The sequence below is a fragment of the Scyliorhinus canicula genome, chromosome 3 (genome assembly GCF_902713615.1).
Source record: "Scyliorhinus canicula chromosome 3, sScyCan1.1, whole genome shotgun sequence".
Lineage (NCBI taxonomy): Eukaryota > Metazoa > Chordata > Chondrichthyes > Carcharhiniformes > Scyliorhinidae > Scyliorhinus > Scyliorhinus canicula.
This window is the reverse complement of record NC_052148.1, coordinates 128,650,470-128,675,550: the sequence shown is the minus strand read 5'-3', so window position 1 is coordinate 128,675,550 and position 25,081 is coordinate 128,650,470. Positions and strand designations below refer to the sequence as shown.

Here is a 25,081-nt window from a genome sequence, read left to right as displayed (position 1 = left end):
ATCCCCTGAATCAATTAAATTTCAGGATTGAGAAATAAATTGACAAGAACTGAGAAGAAAACTAAAGGTAGAGAAAGATTAGATTGCGACGTAACAGAAAGAATAAGTAGGAAAAAAATAAAAATTAGAAAACAGTTCTGAAATCTCCTAACCTATTTCCCAACTTGGAGGAATAAGACTCTACACTAATGTTCACTTTCTGGACAAGCAAAGTTTATTGGCAGTCATTAACAATGACAACATTGTTAATTAGTTTATGTAACTTTGTGTGGCAAGTTTCATGGGCAATTTTTTTTTTCTATTTTTAAAATTTAGAGTGCCCAATTCATTTTTTCCAATTAAGGGGCAACTTATCGTGGCCAATCCATCTAGCCTGCACATCTTTGGGTTGTGGGGGCGGAATCTACGCAAACATGGGGAGAATGTGCAAACTCCACACGGACAGTGACCCAGAGCAGGGATCGAACCTGGGACCTCGGCGCTGTGAGGCATGGGCAATTAATGTTCCAACTTTAAAATCCTGGGGAGCAGGTGGTTAAGCGTGAGATACAGTTTCTTGTGGTTCTTAACTATGGAATGACACCAGTTGGACAGACACTTATAGCAATTCATAATTGTTACGATCAGGATGGGAGGAGCATGCAGTTTATTTAGCTTCACTATTCCACAGTTTGTACCGTAAGTTTAAAAGTTTCATTCACTGACCAAAATGGTCAATTATTTACTTTGCTATTGTTGGTCCAAAATAAGAGCCTTTTAACCAAGTTTCTTTCAATAAATCCAAAATCATTCATTTAATAAGACTAAACATTTTTAAAATAACTTACGAGGACTGGTTAACATACAAGTGAACTCTGATAGTGCTACTGTCTCTCCATTTAAAAAATATCCAGCATGTGCACTCACATATACACAGGCAAATAAACAAAAACAAGACAAACCGGGTCTCTATAGAGATGGGCTTTGGAGGATTGGCTTTAGAAAAATAAAGGATGAAGTTTGCAGGGTTTCAACACTGTCAGTCTGGAGCTCCCTCATGCGAAGATAGGACGCTGGTCCTAGTAGATGTCTGGAGGTTTTCACAACGGAATTTCAATATGAAGGACAACATAGAACTGGATCAATTCTTCTCGTCCTAGTTTTTCAGATTTCCAAATGCAGAAAAGTTATATTCAGGTGAAGATGCATGTTGATAACCACACACAGAATTTCAGGCAAGGCAGGGAGTCATCAAGTTAGGGTCACCTTCCATCTAGGCTTATTCCGCAAAGCAGATTTCAAAACCAACAGGTCCGAAATTAAAACTCGGTCATGATTTCCAGTGAGTCATTAGCCTTTGTTTTTTTCCCCCCCATCAATTAAAGTGATTGCAGTTTAAAACAAACAACTAACCCTCAAGTACCATGCTGGTCAGGTAATTTCAGAAAAGGTATGTTTGTTGACAGTTCATGGAGAATTTCTGACCTTTTTGTAAACAAAAAGTAACCAGATCGTAGAACCCTACAGTGCAGGAGGCTATTTGACCCAGCGAGTCTGCATCTGCCCTTGGATAGAGCACCCCACTTAAGCCCATGCCTCCTCCCTATCCCTGCAACTCAGTAACCCTTCCTAACCTTTTGGACACTAAGGGTCCAAATGGAAATGGAAACACCCAGAGGAAACCCACGCAGACAGGGGAGAAAGTGAAAACTCCATACATTCCGAGATCGGAATTGAACCCGGGTCCCTGGAGCTGTGAGGCAGCAATGCTAACCACTATGCCACCCTGTCGCCCCATTGCAGATAATGCAATATCTTTCCAAATTTTGAAAGAAAAATTCAGTTTGTGAAGTTATGGTTTTCCCAACACCGTCTATTTTTAAAAGAAAAATATAGTTTTGAAAGATATGATTTTAACACAATTCACTGGGCTAACTGATTTGCTCATGAAGAACTACGTGCATCATTTATAATTTATTCAATAAAATCTAGTCCTCTAGATTTAAAAAGTAAATTATAAAGTGAAGTTCCAAGTCAAATCTCATGAATTTGGGTGAGGCTTTGCTCACCGCGTACAGATAAAACAGAAGCACAAGAAATCCTGGAACTTCCCTGAAGTAGTCATTCTTAAAAGAAGCTGGATGTTTCAGTTAGTGGTAACATATCCTCACTAATGGTATGGTTCTTTTTTTTTTCCCCACCCAAGAAGGGCATCAATGGGAAGAAAGGATGGGGACGCAAGAGTCCAGCAACAAATGCAGAGAACATGAAAGAGCCTGATGGAATTTTCTCACCTTTAGTACAATATGCCAAAAGGGAGTTCATGAAGGGCCAGAAAACCCAAGTCCAATAAGAGCAGAGAAATTCTGGGTGGGATTCACCGCAATCGGCGAATTGGCCCAACGCCAGCGGTAAAAACGGTGCGAACCACTCCGGCGTTGGGCCAACTGGAAGTTGCGGACTTCTGTGGGCTAGGCTGGCGGCGGAGGGGTTGACGGCGCGCCAGCCAGCGTCGAAAGGACTGCGGGAGTTAACGCATGCGCAGAACCGCCGGCATGGTTTAGCGCATGCGCAGACCGACTGGCGTATTCTGGCGCATGCGCAGGGGGTGTCTTCTCCGTGCCGGCCATGGCGGAGCCCTACAGGTGCCGGCGCAGAAGGAAGGAGTGCCCCAACGGCACGGGCCCGCCCGCAGATCAGTGAGCCCCGATCACTGGCTAGGCCACCGTGGGGGCCACCCCGGGGCCGGATCCATCTGTACCCACTCCCCGAGGACCCCAACAGCTGGCCTACCAGCTAGGTCCCGTCGTGTGGGAGTTCAGGTCCATTGTACCCTGAAGGTGGCAACGCAGGTCGATAGAGTGGTTAAGACGGCATACAGCATGTTTGCCTTCATCGGACAGGGTATTGAGTACAAGAGTCGGCAGGTCATGTTACAGTTGTATCGGACTTTGGTTAGGCCACATTTGGAATACTGCGTGCAGTTCTGGTCGCCACATTACCAGAAGGATGTGGATGCTTTAGAGAAGGTGCAGAGGAGGTTCACCAGGATGTTGCCTGGTATGGAGGGTGCTAGCTATGAAGAAAGGTTGAGTAGGAAGTTGAGGGGAGACCTGATTGAGGTCTACAAAATTATGAGAGGTTATGGACAGGGTGGATAGCAACAAGCTTATTCCAAGAGTGGGGGGTGTCAATTACAAGGGGTCACGATTTCAAGGTGAGAGGGGAAAAGTTTAAGGGAGATATGCGTGGAAAGTTTTTTTACGCAGAGGGTGGTGGGTGCCTGGAATGCTTTGCCAGCGGAGGTGGTAGAGGCGGTTACGATAGCATCATTTAAGATGCATCTGGACAGATATATGAACGGGTGGGGAACAGAGAGAAGTAGGCCTTGGAAAATAGGCAACAGGTTTAGATAAAGGATCTGGATCGGCGCAGGCTGGGAGGGCCGAAGGGCCTGTTCCTGTGCTGTAATTTTCTTTGTTCTTTGTGTGGGACCATGGCCAATCCACGCCGGCGGGATTGGTCAGAACCGTCAGCTGCTCGGCCCATCGGGGACCGGAGAATTGCCTGGGGGGGGCCCTGCCAACTGATCTTTACCAGTCACAAACTTGGATCCCCACATACAGACTGTTTCACACATACCAGGACATGTCAAAGGTTCCTGTCTTCACTATCTGCGCTTTACAATAATCTCCGTGCCATATATCTGCAATCTGCTCTTCCCGACTGAACAAATGAAGGCATTTATTGAACAGAGCAGAGAACTTTCACTGGGTGACTAGATTCCTGAAATACAAGGGGTTGGATTTTCCGCTGTCGGAATTCTCCGTTATGCTGGCACGCACAAAAATTTCCATACAGCGTGGGGCTGCCCACAATGGGAAATCCCATTGGCCAGCTGGCGGGAGGGAGAATTCTGCTGCCAGTGGGTGTGCGCCACACCAGAGAACTGGTACGGCGGGATGGAGAATCCTGCCCAAGGTGTCCAAGATGGCATCCACAATTCTACCCGCGGTGTACATTGGATTGGATTGGATTTGTTTATTGTCACATGTACTGAGGTACAGAAAAAAGTATTCTTCTGCATGCAGCTCAAACAGACGATTTAGTACATGAAAAGAAAACATGTAATAGGGCAACACAAGGTACACAATGTAAAGACATAGACACAGTCAGCGTGTGAAGCATACAGAAGTGTAGTATTAATCAGATCAGTCCATAAGAGGGTCATTTAGGACTCTAGTAACAGCAGGGAAGCTGTTTTTGAATCTGTTTGTGAGTGTTCTCAGACTTTTGTATCTCCTGCCCGATGGATGAAGTTGGAAGAGTAAGTAAGCCGGGTGGTAGGAGTCTTTGATTATGCTGCCCGCTTTCCCAAGGCAGCAGGAGATGTAGATAGTGTCAATGGATGGGGGGGGGGGGCGGTTTGTGAGATGGACTGGGCGGTAATCATGACTCTCTGAAGTTTCTTGCAGTCTAGGGCCAAGAAGTTGCAATACCAGGCTGTGATGCAGCCAGATAGGATGCTTTCTATGGTGCACCTGTAAAAGTTGAGAAGGGTTAATGTAGACATGCCGAATTTCCTTAGTTTCCTGAGAAAGTATAGACGCTGTTGTGCTTTCTTGGTCGTAGCCTGGATGTAGTTGGACCAGGACAGATTATTGGTGATGTGCACACCTAGGAATTTGAAGCTGTCAACCATCTCCACCTTGTGCAAGGGGTGTGTGCAATACTTTGCTTCCTGAAGTCAATGACCAGCTCTTTAGTTTTGCTGGTATTGAGGGAGAGATTGTTGTCGTTACACCACTCCACTAGTTTCTCGATCTCCCTCTTGTATTCTGACTTGTTGTTCAAGATCCGACCCACTAGGCTCGTGTCGGAAGCAAACTTGTGGATGGAGTTGGAGTCAAATTTTGCATGCAGTCATGTGTGTATAGGGAGTATAGTAGGGGGCTAAGTACGCAGCCTTGAGGGGCCCTGGTACTGAGGACTATTGTGGAGGAGGTGTTGTTGTTTATTCTTACTGATTGTGGTCTAGGTTTTGGAACTTTGATATGAACTTGGCTGGGATTATGGTGTTGAAGGTGGAGCTGTAGTCAATAAATAGGAGTCTGATGTTGGAGTCCTTGTTGTCGAGATGCATCAGGGATGAGTATAGGGCTGTGGACTGGTTGCGGAGGTATGCGAATTGCAGTGGATCTGGGCCTTCTGGGAGCTTGGAGTTGATGTGCCTCATGACCAACTTTTCAAAGCACTTCATTACGATCGATGTCAGGGCGATCAGACGGTAGTCATTGAGGCACGTTGCCTGGTTCTTCTTTGGCACCAGTATGATGTGGTCTTCTTCAAGCAGGTGGGGACCTCGGAACAGATTTGGAAGAGGTTGAAAATGTCCACGAACACATCTGCTAGCTGGTCTGTGCAGGATCGGAGTGCATGACCAGGGACCCCGACCGGACCCGTCGCCTTCCGAGGTCCCTTTCAGGAAGGCCGCTCTGACTTCGGAAGCTGTGATGGTAGTTATGGGTGTGTCTGGGGCTGCTGGGGCAGTCGACAGTGGTGTGATGGTTTCCTGCTCAAAACGAGCAATTTTATTTATTTTTAAACTGTGGACATGAATTTGATCAAATTAATCGTAGAATTTATATAAATTTTCTTGCATTTTATAGAATGCATTTAGTTCATCGTGGAGGGGTGCGCTACTGCCGGAGATTCTGTTCATATTTCTTTTGTAGCCCGTTATGTTGTTTAGATATACCAAAGTGCTTGCACTGAATTACTGTTGAGGTACTATGTGATCATAGAAACATCCTGATACATATCAGTAGTCTCTCTCCAGGAAGCAGCCATGAGGTAGGCAGCCAACCACAGTACCCATATTTTTGAAAGATTACTAAATTTTAGAGATAATTCTTTGGAGACAAAGGAAAAACGTTTCCTCCATGGCTGTTTTCCCCGTATCAAGTGGTTGCCTCGGCACCGAAGACTGAGCATCTGTATACTGTTCTCGGACCATCACGTCTACCTACAGGATGTGTAGTCCAACATTAGCACAATACAAGAATGAGTGCAAATGGGCAGAAGTTACATTCTTGAAATGGTACTTTGTGGATGTGGACATGCGTAACTTGATCCATCCTGTACCCACCCAATTAGTGCGGGTAAGAAGCAAACACTTTCATCTTCCTCCCAATATCAGCAAACTTGCTTTTATGTGTCGCAAAGTAATTGTATAAACACAAAATCTCTCTCCCTATTTTGGACAGTAGGCCCCCTTTGCTGAAGCCACATCTTGTACATGTGCCTACACTGGAGATTGACCTTCAATCTATAATTAATTTATTTCTTACATGTCTGCAGAAAAACCCGAAGAGTAACTGTTCTACATCAATATTGGTGACAAACCTGTGCACAATTGTTGTGAGTTCCTCCACACATTTTCCATTGAGGTAAAAATCCATTTTAATCAGGTCAGCTACCTGGTACCCTGCATCTTCATAGTCAAAACTACAGGAAGAAATAAAATGCAAGAAAAATTAGATAAATTCTACGATCAATTTGATCATAATAATGTCCATAGTTTGAAAATAAATAAAATTGGGAGGTACATCAATTTTATACAAACGTATAAAGGGAGCAGACACCTTTTAGTGAAGGTGGCTGACTATCCTTTCATCTTCGTTTTGGATTTCTAGCATCCACAGTACTCTGTTTATGCTTTTTAAAGTATATTTATTGAGATTTTGCATTTAAAAAAAAAAATTTATAATCACAAGTAGGCTTACATTAACACTGCGATTAAGTTACTGTGAAGCCACACTCCAGCGCTTGTTCGGGTACCCAGAGGGAGAAATCAGAATGTCCAATTCACGTCTTTTGGGACTTGTGGGAGGAAATTGGAGCACCCGGAGGAAACCCACGCAGTAACGGGGGCAACTTGCACACTCTGCACAGACAGTGACCCAAGTCGGAATTGAACCTGGGACCCGAGCGCTGTGAAGCAACAGTGCTAACCACTGTGCTACCATGCCCCCTAATTGTAAGGAATCATGCAACAAAATTACAAAATAATACATCTGCATCAGAAGGAAAAAAAACAGGTTAATGAATCAGGAGGACGACATCACAATCAGCTCGATATAATCATTAGATATGATTAGGTACTCATATAGCCCCACCAGAGACTGAGGGATAGACAGGATAGTCGTAAAAACATGACAAAATGGTGCGCCCACTCCCACATCACCACAAAAAAATCATGAGTCTCGGGTGTGCACCAACATACAGCTCCCTCAACTCCAGCAGCGGCAAAGGCACCGCCGACCCATGGCAGCCTTCTCTCTTCAAGTACCAGACCCATCTGCACCCATATGGAAGCCAAGAACAGATTCATCCTTACAAAAACAGAAGAAATGCACAAAATCCCCAGTCCTAAGGGGAGTTACATACAAGTCACACAATGCAACTAAATCCTCTTCCAGGCCCCAGGCAGAACCAAAAGCATTCCAGACAAATGTAAATGTAAATAGAGGACAGGCAGCGACACGTTCGGATTATGATCAAACCGACAGAGTCTCCCAGAGAAACAACCTCCTCAACAAGGAGAAAAGAAAAAAGCCAACAAGGGAATGGGAGCCAAATGTCCCTCCTGCACTTTGAACCCACCCATGAAGAGACTGAGGCCCAAACAGAGAGAAAGAAAAAAAAACTCAAAGGAGAGGCAGAAGAAACCCAGTCTTCTCCAGGATAAAGAAAGCTGCCAAGGTCGTCACAGGATAAATACATGGGTTCTTAAATAGAAACAAAATAAATAATTAATACCAAAATATAAAAGAAACCTGAAATGGATTAGCTTTAACTGGGGAGCTATCCTCAATCTAAACGAGGACTGAAGTAACCCGACCAACCCAACCACCCATCCCTCTACCTCGCCCTGGCCCACTCATCATCCCCAATAACCAAAAAGAGTAAAATGCACAAATCACATTCCTCATAATTGACTCACTATGCATCTGCTCAGTTAGAATAATCAATGATACAGGTCTTCATGCCCACATTTCTCACCTCCCCGCAGGAGAAAAAAAGACAACAAAAAATAATTAACACCATGAGCAACAAGAAGCAATGTCCAGGATTACAGAAGAACTGCAGGGCAATTTGCAGAAGATATATTCCATGTTGCACGAGAGGATAAAGGATAAGACAGGATCAACGAGCACTCTTCAGGATCTCCCAAGCATTCCAACGATTAAAGCAGAAGACCCCATTTCTTTCACAACGCCATCTCTCCAACACACAAGCAGTCTATAGCCTAGATCACGGCAGGGGGAAATAACTGGTCGGGCTCGGTCACTTCCAACCCCTCACTAGAAGCATCGAGAACAGGGCAATGAAGGACCAGTGATTGGCGGGCCAGACCACCTGGCCTTGTAGACAGGATACATTGTGCTCCATTGAATCTGGTGCACCCAGCCTCTAAATCAGGATTCCCAAAACATTGCAGCCAATTTTCAAACTCAATCGGGAACTCACCTCCCACTTCTCGCAAGGGACCGGGATCAGGGCTACACCTAGCCTGGCTCCCCTCTCCCAAACCAGACAGAATGAACAACACACATTGCAACAGGATTTTTGCAATATGAAGGCGGGACTTCACCAGGGAAAAATCTTCTTCCGAGTGCAAATATCTTCTCATGCACATACACTGCTCTCATAAAGTACTCTGCAATTCTTCTAAGTGAACTTTAACAACCTGCACCCCGGAACCAAGATCCTCAGCCACGAAAACAACTCTGATGGCGGCTATCATCCAGATGTATGCAGTACCACCAAGGAGAGAGCTCTCTCAGCAGCAACTGCCCCACTGCAAGTTGGGCCCTACCTCGGCCCACTCCGACTGCCACAAACAAATGAGGATTTCAACATTTTATCTTGGCTCTTCCACACAGAAACAGCAGTCAAGAACTTCCAGGAACATAGCACACACCACGTAACCCAAAATATGACTAACTAACAAAAAACATGCACCAGGATTAAAGAATGAGCAGAGTCAGAGCTTGCAGAAACACAACCGCTCCCGCGCTCACATCACATGATGCTCCAATGCTCTAAATTGACTTTAATCTGCCAAACATTTCGACCCAATTCCCAACTATTTTCAAATCCACCTGTTAGCATTTGAGTCTATCACCTTCAAAGACTGCAAGTTTATCCTCTGAACTTGTGAGTCCAAGCTCCAGATCGTTTATAATCCTTCTTCCAATCTACTTATGATTTCATGGTACCCCCACCTGCTTTCAGACATGCCTTTTCATACTACAGTGAGGATAGCATATTTTAAAATTGAATTTTGTTATTGAGAAGCTAAATCTAGATATTCCTACCTGGCATATCCTGAAGAAAGAGATTTTAGACTGTCATAGAAGTCCACCACAATTTCATTTAGTGGGAAAAGGTATTGCATCATAAGTCTGTGATCATCGATGTAAACCATATTCTTCTGAACTCCTCTCCGACTCTAAGACAAATCAGTACTCAGTAAGGAATCACTGAAGTTTGAAACTCAATAATAGATGTGACTAAAAAATACCTCCAAACAATGTTCATTTGAAGCAGCAGCTCACTGATTAAACCTACTGAGTAACAGATTTTAAATCATAAAACATCAGGGACAAAGTCAGGAGGAAAGGATATAGAAAAGTTCAAGTACATATGAGCAAATGGGAATAAGGTTTATTCTTAATACATGTAAAATTGCAATGTGGGTTAAAGCAGTAAGTTAATTTGAGTTTCACAGCACAGATATATTTTCTGAAAAGCATGCCAGAAACATCATATTTTGTTTAGTAGATTCTCGGGAATATTTCCTCTGTAAACTGCAATACGATAGGATTATTAGAATGTACGATTCAGAATCAAGTCATTAAACTCAACCAAAGGATGTCGGCATTAATGCTCCACTTAAGTCTATAATTGTGAAATGTTGAGTCACCAATGGCAATCAGATTATCTCTGACTTAGTTTGTACTTAATGTTTTACAAATTATCTTCTGCCATACAAATATAAAATGCAACAAATACTATTTTAGCAAATTATAAGTTGGTGATATCTGGGACATAGTTCAGGGAAAAGAGATACAGGATGAAGGTTGATGTTTTTCTTCTGAACTGACACATCTTCTCCCAGGATCACACTGTATCAGGGTTAAGATGACCAATCTCCAAGTCTTGCTCATCTACTTGGGAGTTCTGGAAGGTCATATGTTAATGCAATTAGTCACAATAAGTTCAGGGTTGGCAAGAGCTTTGTTTACAAGTGGAGGGATATGTTGTCCAAATCCACAGGTTCAGCAGAGCAGAGGTGTGGTGGATGGGAAGGAGATTAGCAAGATTACCACCCCATGGTGAGCAGAAAGTTTAGTGAGCGAGTAGGACGGGACAATGGGATTGCAGCGCTTAATGAGTCAGTGCTAAGTGCCTTGATATGTCCTTTTGAGGATGCCAAGAGACACAGAAGAAAACTGTAGGCTATTTAAAAGGGAGCCAAGCCTGGGATGGCAGCAAAAGAGCAAGGAGATCAATCAGTAATGTGAGCAGGGACAGGGGATAGATTCTCCGATCCCCCAGCCCCAATGGATTTCCCATTTAAACCATGCCACGTTGCCGCAAAACCCGTTGGCAGGAGTGCGCTGTCAACGAGAAAAGTAAATCACAACAACCGGAGAATTCCTGCCATGAGCTGGTTGAGCATTTACTGTTCTGAGCTGGCAACAATACTAGGGATCATATGTTGATCACTGAAGCCTCATCAATGGTTAAACAAACTAAATGTTTTATTTTATATTGATGAATTTCTTATCACGACTTATTTGTTCAAGTTAGGATTTTTGAAGATGTATTTTTAGGACACTATATAAACATTCAGTATTTATATACTTTTGCAATATATGATTAAGTATTACCAGTAGACAACTGCTTTCTTATGGATATACCTGAGCGAGAGAGATTATTTTTCCAATGTAATCATCAGGTGTGAGGATAGTGCCAGTGACTACTGGTTCCAAATACTCTTTAACTTGTAATCTATCAGGAAAATGGCATGGATTTAAAATGGTAATTTCTTCTTCCCCGTACTCCTAAAACAATCAAATAAGTATTATGTACTGATTGATTTCAACTCTTTAAAAATGTATGAAAAAGTGATCCATTCATAAAAAGCTGTTCAATGGAATCAGATTTCAAAATATTAGGTCTGAAAACTAATAAAAAAATACTTCACCTTGATTAGCTTGCTGGATGACAGAACTGCCTTGTAAGGAACAGTAGGAGCAGTAAGAATGACTGATGCATTATACTCTTGTTCCAAGCGTTGATTAAATACCTCCATGTGCAAAAGTCCTAGAAACCCCAACCTGACAATAAGAAACATTTGCTTATCCTCAAGAGTGCAGTAAAATTGATTTTATCTTGCAAACAACAAAACTCTGTGATATAACATAAGACTGCTTGAATTGCTATGAAAATATATTTACAGAAGAATGTGGAAGCAAGTACAAAACCCTAGTGTGCATTTTAGCTACATATACCACGAAACTGACAGGACTCTATGTAGATGAGATATATGTACATTTACCCATAATTTGTTTTGGTATTGTCCCTCTAAAAGACAAACATTTGACAGCAGCATCTGCTGCTAATTTAGTGTTAATCCAATTTCATCATGCAACACTTCTATGTGACACATGAAGTTTGAATATAGCTGCAGCATGTTTTCTGTTGAGATAAGTGACTACGAAATGAAAAACAAAAAAAAAATAGAAATATTTATATATAAATACTGTGGATGCTGCAAATAAAACCAGAAAATACTATAAATGCTCAGCCTATTGAAGCTTGGTTGAGAGGCCAGATTCTTACAAAAGGATGCCTTGATGTGTCCTTTTGAGGATGCCAAGAGACACAAAAAGAAAACTGTAGGCGATCTAAAAGGGGGCCAAGCCTGGGATGGCAGCAAAAGAGCAAGGAGATGAATCAGTAATGTGAGCAGGGAAAGGGGACGGATTCTCTGATCCCCCAGCCCCAATGGATTTCCCATTTAAACCATCCCATGCTGCCGCAAAACCCGTTGGCAGGAGTGCACTGACAACGGGAAAAGTGAATCACAACAACCGGAGAATTCCTGCCAGGAGCTGGTTGAGCATTTACTGTTCTGAGCTGGCAACAATACTAGGGATTGACCATGTCAGTGATCATATGTTGATCACTGAAGCCTCATCAATGGATTAATAAACTAAATGTTTTATTTTATATTGATGAATTTCTTATCACGACTTATTTGTTCAAGTCAGGATTTTTAAATTTTTCTTTTTAATACATTTTTAAAGAGTTGATATCAATCAGTACGTTATACTTATTAGACTGTTTTATGAGTAGGGAGAAGAAGAAATTACCATTTTAAATGGTAATTCCTCACAAAAGGATGTGAATAGAGATGTTTACAAAGATATTGACTCATTGACAGCTCAACGAGGTTCTCTCAAGTTATTTTTTCTGTGATGTCGTTTGTCAGTGTCTCAATGTTTACCTGACCAAGGTTAAGAGATTTCAAGTGCTTAAAGCTTCTATTATTCATATTTAATAGTCTGCTAGATTGACACTTTTATTGGGTTGCAAGAACACAATATTTTCTAAGAATTCTGAATGGGTGCTTTTTCCTAAGCAGTTTTACACAAACCTTTGCTATTATAGGGTTTACTGGTTCTGTACATTGTATATTCTAGGTAAATAGGCATGGAAGGGCCATAAGGCGTTTGTGGCATGAGTTGACCCAGGGGTATAGAGATAACATAGGTGGCAGATTGATGGGGTATGAAGGGTGAAGGCTGGATGGCTTAAAAGGTAACCAAACAGCTGGGATGAAGTCCCATAGAATAGAAGTGGGCCTTTTAACCAGCCTCAGCATGCAGCCACACCCAATGGCCATTTCCAATCTGCTTCTGAGAAAGTGGGCCTGTCTCTTTTCCATCAAGCCTCCTGGAGGAAAAATAGAATGTAAAGAAGCACTTTATACTGGGTCAGGATATTTGACAACTTAAGCTACCCACCTCTGTAATAAAATGCAGACCTATGTTCTCTTTCTTACTAGGATAACAGCAACATACACTTTGTAAAGCACCTTGAACAGAGAATAAACGTTCCAATGCACTTCACAGGAATGTTGATGTCAAGCCCAAGAAAAATATATTAACGCATGATCAGAAGCTTTATCAAAAGGTTTTAAGGGTGGGGTCTTGCATTTCAATATCTAAGATGGGAATGGGATTTGGCATGTAAATAACTTTGAGAAAGTATCCCAAAATTCAATAACCTCTATTTAATATATGTAATCTTATTGAAATTTAAAAGAAAAAGGGTGCAATTCTCCCATCTGGGACTAAGTTCAGTGGCGGGGTTTCCTAGCGGGAAACCACGATATTTTCCAGCCCCGGCCTCATTAATTATGTAACCAGGTGTTTTGCACCATATTCTGTGGCAGGACAGGTCTGATGACATGTAGTCCACTGTCCTCTCTGGGTTCCATATTGAAAAGATGCCCAACATCACTGACCCACTATTGAAAAAAGATGGACTCCCGAAAATGAATATGGCTCTCCAGGAACACTTTGAGGCTGGTAGAAAGACTGCCTCAGTGACATGGAAGCTGGAAGATCCACTTGTAAATAATCCCCCCACCACTGCTGTGGTGCTCCAGGGTTGCTGGCGACTTCCATCCTGAATTCTGGAGGGAACCTCAGGCATTGTTCCGGTAAGTCTTGATCTCTGCATGCCACATTGTTCCAGGCGTGTTTTGCACCGGTGTTTTCGCGCTAGTGTGGCAAAAACCTGAGCGTGGATGAAGATTCTCATCAGGCCTTCAGCTGCATCCCATTAGCACGATGCAAATTAGTTTCACATTGGCCTCCAGTGGGTTTCCCAATCCTGTGGGGGAAATACTGTGGGACGTTCACGCTGGTGTGGAACCAATTTTTGCACTTCCACTAAATTCATCCACCTCACCCGGCATTGAATCTGAGGGTGGGGCCATGGGAGAATTCCATCCAAAATCTTCTTTGACACATTTGACGATGTTTACTGGACACATGCTCACTTTTAATATTTTCCAAGAGAAATAAAATTGATTGGCAGTCACAAATTGACTGTCATACACTCAGAAGAAATAAATTGGCCTTCCAATCAATGAGAGGTGGAGGGTGTAAAATGAAAACCAATACTATTCCTAAAAAGAATAATTGTATTATATGTGGCAACATAGCGTAGTTTTAATGTTTCAAAATTATTTACTCATTTCCTAAAATGCATTGCTGGCAAAATGAATGCTGAAGATCAGAAAGGTATTTGTGCCTTTAATGAGAAAGGATGAAACTAAGAGGAGAAAGACATTGTATTAAAAAACATGAATGTTAACAGTTGTCATGATGAATACCCTTGTCACTCACCTCCAGCCAGCTCCCAGGGCTGGGCTGCTGTCTCGATGAACTGTCACACTGGAGTCATTCAGCGTTAGCTTCTCCACGGCTTTCCTCAAGTTGGTATATTCAGATTGGTCAACGGGGTACATTCCTTTGACATAAAACCATTATATTAGTGAGAACACAGAGCAGAACACACTGCACTCAAAAGGCTTCAGATAATTTAATGAAAAATAAAACTGACAGGGGCTCAGTTAATTTTTGTAATAAATATCACTTTAACTGACAACTTTGAAAGGCACCAGTGCTGTAAAATATAGTTTGCGGCCTTAGAACAGACTCATTACCATCCCACCAAACAAAATATAAGCACAGTATTTCTGGCCATCAGATGGAAATGTGGAACTCTCAGTGAAGTATATTGAACAAAGACAATAGGACAGTAACCACTTAACTCAAAAAAGATACTAGATCTGCTAAATTTGAAAATATTGTTGTTTTTTTTAAACTTGAAGAGCTGCAAAATCCTCCAATCCTAATGAGAAATACTATCCTAATAAAAAACAACACAGAAATACTGTGCAGTTGGATCTTTTCATATCAGGACCCTCAGCATGAATGGAACTACAGTAGTTTCCTTACCTGCAAAGACCATTGGCTTAGCAGGTTTGAACCCTGCTAGTGGTTCCACAGGCTGTTTCTGTAAATAAAAGGTGTCTCCAATCTGTGCCTCCTTCACTTCCTTCATTCCAGCCACCAGGTAGCCCACTTGTCCAGCATTTCTACACGATAAAATATGGTTAGTCCAGCTGTACAATTAATATTCAGGAACATCTCCATTCCAAGTAAATAACAAAATATATCTAAACTATTGCACAAATAGATTTGTATCATTTGCCTATCAAATTATATAATAATGCAATGTGTAATAGTGATAACATCTCGTAACCTGTGTACCTATTAAAATGCAGTTTAGAAGCTAGTAATTACCTTTTCTTCAAGAATAAGAATGGTTAAGAAATGTGCAGAAGTGAGGCTTCATTTCGCAACTATTTCATAAAATATGCAGAGCCCAAGAATGTGCACTGCCAAGTGATTCAGTCATGGTGGTGCCTAATTTACTGCTACCAGGGACTTGTCTTTCATGCTTGAATATTGCTGAAAAGAGAATTCCATTGCCAAAGTTTTTGTCTTATACTCATCAGGACCAATGCAAGAATAACAAATTTCAAATGGTCACACCGAGTTATATTACAAGGCTCTTTTGTCCCATAGTGGAATGTTTCACGATTGAACAATTTTCCAATTTTATTCTGTGCCAAAGTAGTCTAATGATTGAACTCTTAAAATCCATTCGGAAATTTTTAATCACTTATTTATAATCACTCCCGCTGAGGAGTAATAAATCACCAACTAAAATTGAGATATATTTTACAACTCAACAGATTACTCATTAGGAGACTGTGAAATACAGAACTTGCTTCACTAGCAAGGAACTTGAGTCTGGGTTTTTGGGATTTCCTTATGGATTGAATTTTCATTCTGCTGAGCAGCATCTATGCACTCCTTTATTGCTCTAACTTTTGTGAACATGACATTGAGAAACAACAGTGACTCCTTACAGTTTTTCCACTGGATACTGATCAGGCCTCAGGATTCCAACTTCATTAACTTCATACACCTTCTTTGTGTATGAGGACATTATTTTGTCCCCCTTTTGCACCCATCCATCAAAAAGTGCAATGCTGGCTATGACTCCTCTGTAGTGATCATAAGTGGAGTCAAATACCAAAGCTCGCAGTGGATCTGAAAGGTTTGCACGTGGTCTGAAATAAAAATGTATTTCATTTAGTCAATTCTAATTCAGGTGCTAAGATCAAAAATTGTGCAATCAAAATAAAATTGAAAGAATTGTGTGAAAACATTTCTTATATTTCTAACCTAAAACCTAAATGCTTGAAAATAGCAGCTAGTTATTACTCAATGTTACAAGACCACAAAAATTGCCCGGGTCTTCAAATGACAGATAGGATTCTCCTGTTCTTTAACAGATCAGTCATACCAGCATTACTTCATTACAAAGCGGTGCTTTACTTCGCAGAGGCACAAAATGTTAAGTATAACTGCAATTCAAATCCCCAATATACCCTGAAACATCACAATGTCAGACTTCTTTGCCACCTTACACCAAATAAGCTTGATATGTAATGATATGTTACTCCAGTATAGTGGTAGCACGGTGGCGCAGTGGTTAGCACTACATCCTCATGGCACAGATGTCCCAAGTTCGATCCTGGCTCTGGGACACTGTCCATGTGGAGTTTGCACATTCTCCCCGTGGGTTTCATCCCCACAACCCAAAGATGTGCAGGTTAGGTGGATTGGCCACGCTAAATTGCACCTGAATTCTAAAAAATGAATTGGGTACTCTAAATTTATTTTAAAAATATTACTCCAGTATGGAGGCAAGTGAACTTGGTTGGCTTGTGCGTGGTTCAGAATAACTCCAAAACAGTGATTCCCTTTCGGTCTGAGGTAGTCTTGGGATCTGCCTCCTTGCTCTGCCACGGTGAGTGGAAGACAATGGCAAAACACCACTGACAAAAACGGCCAAGAAAACTGCTCAAGGTGAAGCATCAACAGACAATGAACCAAAGGCCTGTAAATTCACTCTCCTCTCAAAAACATTTAAAGTTTAGTGGCTAGAAGTAGATCGCTGCTTATGTAATGTTTTTTTAAAATCCTTTATTGGTTGTGAAGTTGTATTTGTTGTCTTTATTAACCCTGAAAAGCTGGCCTTCTTGACCACAGCAATCTTGCATGATAGTCAAACGATATTAGGCAGGAAATTGTAAGACATTCACCCGCTCACAGTGATAGCAAGTCAGGATAGTGCATGGCAGAACAGAATTTAGAGACCCACAATTTAATTATTTTTGATTACAAAAATCGCCAAAAGCTGGAATGTGGGGTGGGGGCAGGGGAATCGAATGTTTAACAGGAAAGGGAATTTTATTTCCAACTGGAATAATAAAGATAAATTATACTACTGTTGAAGTAGACAAAGTAAATTGCTACAGTACATACTAAAGTCACAATACACTTGTATAGGAGTGGTCAGAAATGGAGATCAATGGCAGCCAAGTATAGTTGTATAGTCATTCAGAAACCTACTTATCTATCATATAATAAAGATACAAACAGATACTTCAGTTTTATATTAGGAAATACTGTAACCATATTAGGAAATGGTCACTGTTGTAATGGATTGCTGATGCTGAGGAAGCAGTGTCAATCAACTGGATAATTGAGATCACCGTTTGTTTTATTTGGTTATAATTTAATATTGGACTTTACAACCAGCAGGAGACATTCTACTAAAGCAGTCTTGCTAAAGTCAGGCCCCAGAAATAGGAGGACAAGTCCTATCAAACTGCATCCGTCAGGTCATTTTAAAAAATAATTTATATAATGGGATGCGTAGTTTCACGAAGGCCATCATTTATTGGCCATCCCTAACTGCCTCTGAGAAGTGATGAGCCAATTTACTGAACTGCTGCAGCTCATGTCGTGAAGGTACTTCCATTGTGCTGTTAGGTAGGGAGCTTCAGGAATTTGACTCATCTGAAGAAACTGAAGGAATGGTGATATTTTACCAAGTTAGGATGGTGTATGTCTTGGAAGTGGACTTGCAGGTGGTGTCCCCTTGTATTTGCTACCTGTGTCCTTCTACGTGGTAGGTCGTGACTTGGGAAGGTGCTGCTGCAAAAGCCTTGGTAAGTTTACTGCAATCATGTCGAGAAGGTGGTTACCTTTGATAGCCCCGAAGGATCATTTTCTTGGCCCCCTCTCCATTACATGCTGTCCCTCGGTGCCATCATCCATAGCCACAATGTCAGTTTGCACATGTATGCTGTTGACGACCGGATTTATCTCTTAATCTCTGCACTATCTCTAAATTGTTAAAGGGCTAGTCTGACATCTGAGAAACAGAAGTTTACTCCAATTAAATGCTGGGAAGACTGAAGTAATTGTCTTTGGTCCCTGGCAGAGGCGGTGCTCCCTCAGCCAGCTCCACCCTTCTCCCTGGCAAGTCTGAGGCTGAATAAGACTGTCGGCAACCTCGGTGCCCTATCTGATCCTGAGATGAGTTTCCGATCACACATCCACACTGTCGCTAATCCCTTTCCTTATTACTTCTGTAAAATCACGTAACTCAGCCTACCTTATCTGCTGCTGAAAGTCTTATGCATGCCTTTGTTACCACCAGACTTGACGATTCTAATGCACTCCTAGCTGACCTTCCACATTCTACTCTCGCTGAACTTGAGATCATCCAAAACTCTGCTGCACATGGGCTTCCGGTTAAATAACACTTCAACTTGACTCACTTTCTTCCTGTAAAACACTCTTTTAAACCTTCTTCTTTGACCAAACATACAGACAGGGCGGCATGGTAGCAGTGGTCAGCATTCAACAGCGCCAGGGACCAGGGTTTAATATCAGCCTTGGGTAACTGTCTGTGAGGAGTTTTCACTTTCTCCCCGTGTCTGCGTGGGTTTCCTCCCACATTCCAAAGATGTGCAGGTTAGGTGGATTGGTGATGTAAAATTGCCCTTTAGTGTCCAAAAACATTAGGTGGGGTTACTGGTTATGCGGTAAGGTGGGGGCGTGTGCCTAGGTAGGGTGCTCTTTCAGGGGTCGGTGCAGATTTGATGGGCCAAATGGCCTCCTTCTGCACTGTAGGGATTCTATGATTCTAATCTAAGCTTTGGCGAGTAGCTGCAGTTACTCTGGTAGATGATACACATCTGCCCTACTGTCACTTTATGTGGATCGGTGTCATAATTCTTATTGATGTTTTATTACAGCAAAGGTGCTACATAAATGCAAACTGGTATGGTGGATAGGGCACTAATTGTCCTAGATGATGTCAAATTTCTTGGGCAATTTTAGAGTTGTGCTTATCCAGTTGAGTGGAGGGTAATCCAAAACACTCCTGTCTTGTAGATGGTGAAAAGGCTTTGGAGAACACGAGTCACTCATTATGGAATCCAAAAGGGAAAATGCTGGAAAATCTTAGCAGGTCTGGCAGCATCTGTAAGGAGAGACAAGAGCTAAAGTTTCGAGTCCAGGTCTCCTGCCAGACCTGTTGAGATTTTCCAGCATTTTCTCTTCTGGATTTAGATTCCAGCACCCGCAGTAATTTGCTTTTACTCATTACGGAATACCTTCTCTTATAGCCACAGTATTTATATAGTTAGTCCGGTTAAGTTTCTGGTCAATGTCACACCTTAGAATACTGATTGTGGGGGTATAAACTGAGGCTATGGTGTTGAATGTCATGGGGTGGGGGGGGGGGGGGGGGGGGGGGGGGGGGGGGGGGGGTAAGTTTGACAATCATTTAAATTAATTTGAAAGGTTGTTTAATGACCAAGGTTTGTGAGTTGTATGCTTTGGCAACAATCATGGAATTAAAATCAACTCTGACTTGAATGGTAATATTGGAAGCAGCTATTCTGTAAACAATCCTGCTGTTTATAGTAGAATCCCGTTTTCGCTTTAAACCATGAGTGCACGGAAAATACTCAGAAACATAATGATTAAGTCAAAGATACTTACGGAGGAATTTTTTCAACAACTTTTTCCAAAACTTTATCTACATTTGTCCCTAGCTTGGCTGATATCTATAGTAAAAGCAAATGTAAATGAAAGCACCGAGTGTAAATTCAAAGCTATGTATTAATAATCATCTTTGCTATAAATATAGTTAATTATATCCAGATGTAAAGTATCACCAGTTTTGTATAATAGTTTTCTTACAAACTGGATGAAGACATAGTTTACTAAGCAAACAAATCCTGCCTTTTCATTATTTTAGGTTAAACTCTACATTGCCCTGCGTTTATGTCACAGCTATACTGTAATAAACTGCAGGATTATTAGAACAAACTTTTGGCACATCAAGCAAAATGTTGGATTAATAGTACAAATACCAAGTGCACAGTAGCATTTACTATTAACATTAACCACAATTAGCATTATGGGTAATATCTGCAGATATTCACTGGACAAAATCATTGGCCAACTTGATAGCTGAAAAGTTTCATACCTGAATGCATTCCTCTTTTGGAATATCAAAGACTTTTTCAATCTGTTTTGCAACTCTGTCAGGTTCAGCATGTTTGAGATCAATCTATAGAGATAGGTTCACAAGTATTTTATTAAATTGAATGATCTGAATGAGTTATTCTGGTTTTTTTTAAGTCCTGATTTTAAAATTCTCATTCCTGTTTTCAAACTCCTGTGTAAATTTGTCTCTCCCTATAATCTCCACCAATCTACGTCTCAGAGATACTTTAGAATTCCAAATCTTATTCGCTCCACCATTGGTGGCCATGCCTTCAGTCACCGAGAACTGAAATTCAAGAATTCACCTCTCCTCCTCTCCTACTTTATTTTCTGCTTTTAAGAGACTATTTAAAACCTCAGTCTTTGATCAATCCTCTGGCCATCTAACCTAAAATTATGTGGCTCCGTGTCACACTTTGTTTTATAATGTTCCTATGAAGTGCCTTAAAATGCATTTTTACATTAAAGATGCTATATAGCTTAGTTGTTATCCTTTTATTTTGTTTTTTGAACTGGGACAAAGTAAAGAATCATTGTTTGCATCCTTCCAGTGTAGTCCTTAAAAACATTCAACTTTTAAAAAATCTGCAAATGACCAGAAATATATACAACAGAGTGTCTACTTACCTTGTTTATCACCGGAATTATCATTAGCTGGGATTCAAAGGCAAGAAAGAAGTTTGCCACAGTCTGGGCTTGTATACCCTGAGGGGTGGGGGGTAATTGAAACAGAACATTTACTGAACAAGGCATTCTACAAACTTGACAGAAGTACTGACAGACAAAATATAAACCGAAGAATAGGTATTTCACAGAATAACACATCTGAATAAAGTCAAACATTAAACAAACTCATTCACTATGTTTATTCATCAATACCCAGAACAAAGAAAGTTAAAATAAGTTACATTTTGTCTAAAATGCTGGTTTAGCAATATCTTCTGTTTGCACTGTACCGATGAGAGTGCAATGGTGGGAGACTAAAAGACTAAAACCAGACAAAGTATACAGCTCAACTTGACCAATTTACCTCATTGGCATCCACTATCAGCAGTACACCCTGGCAAGCAGATAATGATCTAGAAACTTCATAGCTGAAATCCACATGACCCTAAGGAAAGACAGATGTGAAAACCCATTGCAAAGAAGAAATTTAATAATTTATGTGCAACAGCCAGCAAAATATATATAGTTAAATACATATAGTTTCTACACATAGTAAACCCAACCCAGTACGCAAATGTGCATGTAAATTTATAACAATGTGAGATATACCATATAAGAGCCCAAATACAAGGAAACACTCATTGGCAACTCAGTTAAGTACTTTGCCCTGAAACTGGTGTTTAGCAGAGTATCATTGGCTTGAAACTACTTTCAGTTGCAAGTTCCCGGTGCATTTACACTTGTTAGGTTCTCAGTCCATTTATTCTGACAGAACAGTGAAAACCTGAATTAAGCAGGGATTTCTGGAAACCTGCAGCACTCAGGATAATCACAACAACAAAGGTGCATTCAGATGAACCTGTTTGAGCTCAGTTACTGAACTTGCTGCACTCAAAAAAAGAGTTGATAACATTGAGGAGAACTATTGTGAACTTACAGGTGTATCAATGAGATTTAAGAGATAGGTTCTTCCTGCATGATGGTAAAAGAGAGTTGCTGTCTGTGCTTTCACAGTGATACCTCGTTCTCGCTCCACTTGAAGTTTATCTAGTACTTGCTTGTTGCGTTCAGTTTTGACAATTGCCCCTGAAAATGTATTACATAAATTATGTAATATATATTTTTTCAATCAGTTGTACATAATATACTATACACATTTATAGTACTAAACGTTAAAAAAGCAAATGTTTCAAAAAGGCAACACATCCTCAAATTGAGGTTCATTTCTGTCAATCTAATCAGAGGTATTTATTTCTTTTATATTTGGAACTCCAATTTAAAATCTGTTCTATTATTTTATTTCATCAACTCCACCATACAACTGCTTTGATGTCAGGCCTGTGTAATTCAGTGTATACAATCTGCCTTTGCAATTAAATCAGAGATTGGTCATGCAATTAAGTGTCACTGTTCGTCACATAAGAGACATAATCGTAACCAGTTGCAATGCAGCAGGAAGCAACACACTAAGCTTCAGTGACTAAAGCAAATCATTTTAAAAGGAGAAACAGTAGCAACTCAATTGAAATGACACGTATTGTAACCTAATTCATTTCAGTTGCAAAGATGAATTATTTTAAAACAGGCTATAAGACATATTTCAAGATTAAAAGAGTAAACATGTAGTATTTGTTGTGCAAAAGGCAACTTACCAGTTATCTCCAGGAGTCTATCTGCTAGTGTGCTTTTCCCATGGTCCACATGTGCTATGATGCTGAAATTCCTAATATTTTCTACAGGAAATTCAGACAGGTCATAGTTATCCTGCAAAAGATAATCACAACTATGTTAATGTGGTTGGAAGGGGGCGGGGGGTGTAAATTATCTTAAAAGACAGAGCCAATCTCTCCTACAAACTAGCTGGCTCCTGGTTTTAGATATAAAAAGGAAAATACACCAGGGTATACTTAATGAAGATTTTTTTTCCAGACAATACAAATCACCTTGATGGATCTGATCAAACGTTGTGAGAAAGCTTCGAAAGAATAGGAGTGAAGTTAAAAAAAAAGGTTCTTCAGCACATGTAAAGGCATTTGGCAGAGACCATTAAACAGAATTAGTTAAGAACAGCTAGCTCTGACAAAGACTTCATTCAAAGCATCAACCTGTTTTTTTTTGTTGATGGACCGGTCACATATTTCCATTACTTTCTGTTTACAGGCAAATGGATTTATTCAGTGTTGCTCTTAAAATTCCCAATAGTTCAATCCTTTAATTCAACATGTTAAACGTACATAAACAATGTCTTCAGCTATTTAGTTGTATTGTTGCAGTGCCACCGCTTTGCTAGCCAGTAGGATAAATACACTACTGTCCAATTTAATTATGTCATCTGATGTGAAGAGAGGAGTAACCAGAACAGAGATTGATTTTATCATTAGGACCACGTACAGAATGACTTCCGTCTTTTATCATTCAGGTTAACAATTATGGGTGATTCGTTAATGGCAAGATAGTGCCAAATCTTAAACCTGCAGAGCCGCAGCAGCAGCGGACTGGAGCAACAGTTGCTCATTTTTACATCAAATGTATGCTTTAAGAAGCTGAAAGCACAGGAAAGGGGTCAGTCTACAGTTTGTTCATTCTGTGACATATTCCCGCAGTAGCTGTGTTGTGGGTGGGGATCAGTTTGCGTAAGTTGTCAATATGATCAGCAACTTAAATAGGGGGAAACGTTAGCTTTTGAGTCATTTTATTTTTATTAGAGTGAAGACAGCTCCTGAGCAGATGCACATGGGGTGATGGGGGCAGACAGGGCACCCACCGCTTAATGCCCATTCTCCCAACTCAGCCCAGCCACTCCACCACCGGACCTCTCTCTACGCCGGCTTGTGCCAATTTTAAAGGCCTCCAGCGCTGCGCTCCATCACCTTTCCCCGCTGCGGATAGCCTTTTCCTGCTCCCCCCGGCGGCCCTCCTCCCGCTGAGGACCCTCCGTGCAGCCACTGCCTCACACAGACACTGAGCAGCCGCCAGCGGCTGAACCAGACCGGCAGGCGGCCGAGGCCAATCAACATGGCGGCCGCACAGGGGGCGGGGCCGGGACCGGGGCTGAAGGAGCACCCCACGTGACTCCGGGCTGCGCGTGGGCACTGCTATCAAGCGGCGGCAACATGTTGTAAATGCGCAGATCGTCCTTAGAACCTTACCACCTTTCGGCCACTGAGTTAATTAGATTTGATTTATTGCCACCTGTACCATGAAACACATAGGACATATAGAAGTACATAATGCAAATACATAGACATAGGGTGAGCAGACGGAGTGAAGTACCATTCAGTCGAGAAGATGTGTGAAGAGATCAGTTCAGTCCGTAAGAGGGTCATTTAGGAGTCTGGTAACAGTGAGGAAGAAGCTGCTTTTTGAATCTGTTGGTGTGTGTTCTCAGACTTCTGTATCTCCTGCCCGATGTTGGAAGAGAGAATAACCCGGGTGGGAGGGGTCTTTGATTATGAAGCCCGCTTTCCCAAGGCAGCGGGAGATATAGACCAAGTCAATGGATGGGAGGTGGCTTTGCGGGATAGACTGGGCTGTGTTCACAACTCTCTAGTTTCTTACGGTCTTGTGCTGAACAGTTGCCATACCAAGCTGTGATGCAGCAAGATGCTGCAATCTGAGGTTGAAAATACAGGGGTTAAGATCTTGATCAGAAAAGAGTAATATGGCAAAATCAAATAAAACAGAACTAAAAAAAAACGCATGAAATGGAAAAATGCACTCACCCCCTTTTGAACAAAATTTCACTGAGCTCTGAAGAAGCACATCTTCCATCGGGCAGGTGATACAAAAGTCTGAGAACACGCATTACAGACTCAAAAACAGCTTCTTCCTCGCTG

General features: G+C 41.4%; 1 protein-coding gene across 2 annotated transcripts in view; it reads right to left on the bottom strand.

Annotated features, from left to right (window-relative positions):
* guf1 (GTP binding elongation factor GUF1) overlaps positions 1–24,283 on the bottom strand; it is a 30,121-nt gene extending 5,838 nt beyond the window's left edge. Inside the window, exons 1-14 of one of the 2 annotated variants that reach the window (XM_038791293.1) lie at positions 24,116–24,283; positions 22,898–23,009; positions 22,183–22,331; positions 21,610–21,690; positions 21,207–21,284; positions 20,560–20,643; positions 20,070–20,134; positions 16,070–16,273; positions 15,090–15,229; positions 14,475–14,598; positions 11,258–11,390; positions 10,971–11,114; positions 9,363–9,496; positions 6,385–6,486 (exon numbers count right to left, since the gene is read on the bottom strand). In XM_038791293.1, the coding sequence (XP_038647221.1) occupies positions 6,385–6,486; positions 9,363–9,496; positions 10,971–11,114; positions 11,258–11,390; positions 14,475–14,598; positions 15,090–15,229; positions 16,070–16,273; positions 20,070–20,134; positions 20,560–20,643; positions 21,207–21,284; positions 21,610–21,690; positions 22,183–22,331; positions 22,898–23,009; positions 24,116–24,262 (1,697 nt within the window). In that variant the 5' untranslated portion in view covers positions 24,263–24,283. Of the gene's footprint in view, positions 1–6,384; positions 6,487–9,362; positions 9,497–10,970; positions 11,115–11,257; positions 11,391–14,474; positions 14,599–15,089; positions 15,230–16,069; positions 16,274–20,069; positions 20,135–20,559; positions 20,644–21,206; positions 21,285–21,609; positions 21,691–22,182; positions 22,332–22,897; positions 23,010–24,115 lie in introns of those variants that run through there. The other variant, XM_038791294.1, reaches the window with a different exon arrangement.
* Between the last annotated feature and the right edge of the window lie 798 nt (positions 24,284–25,081).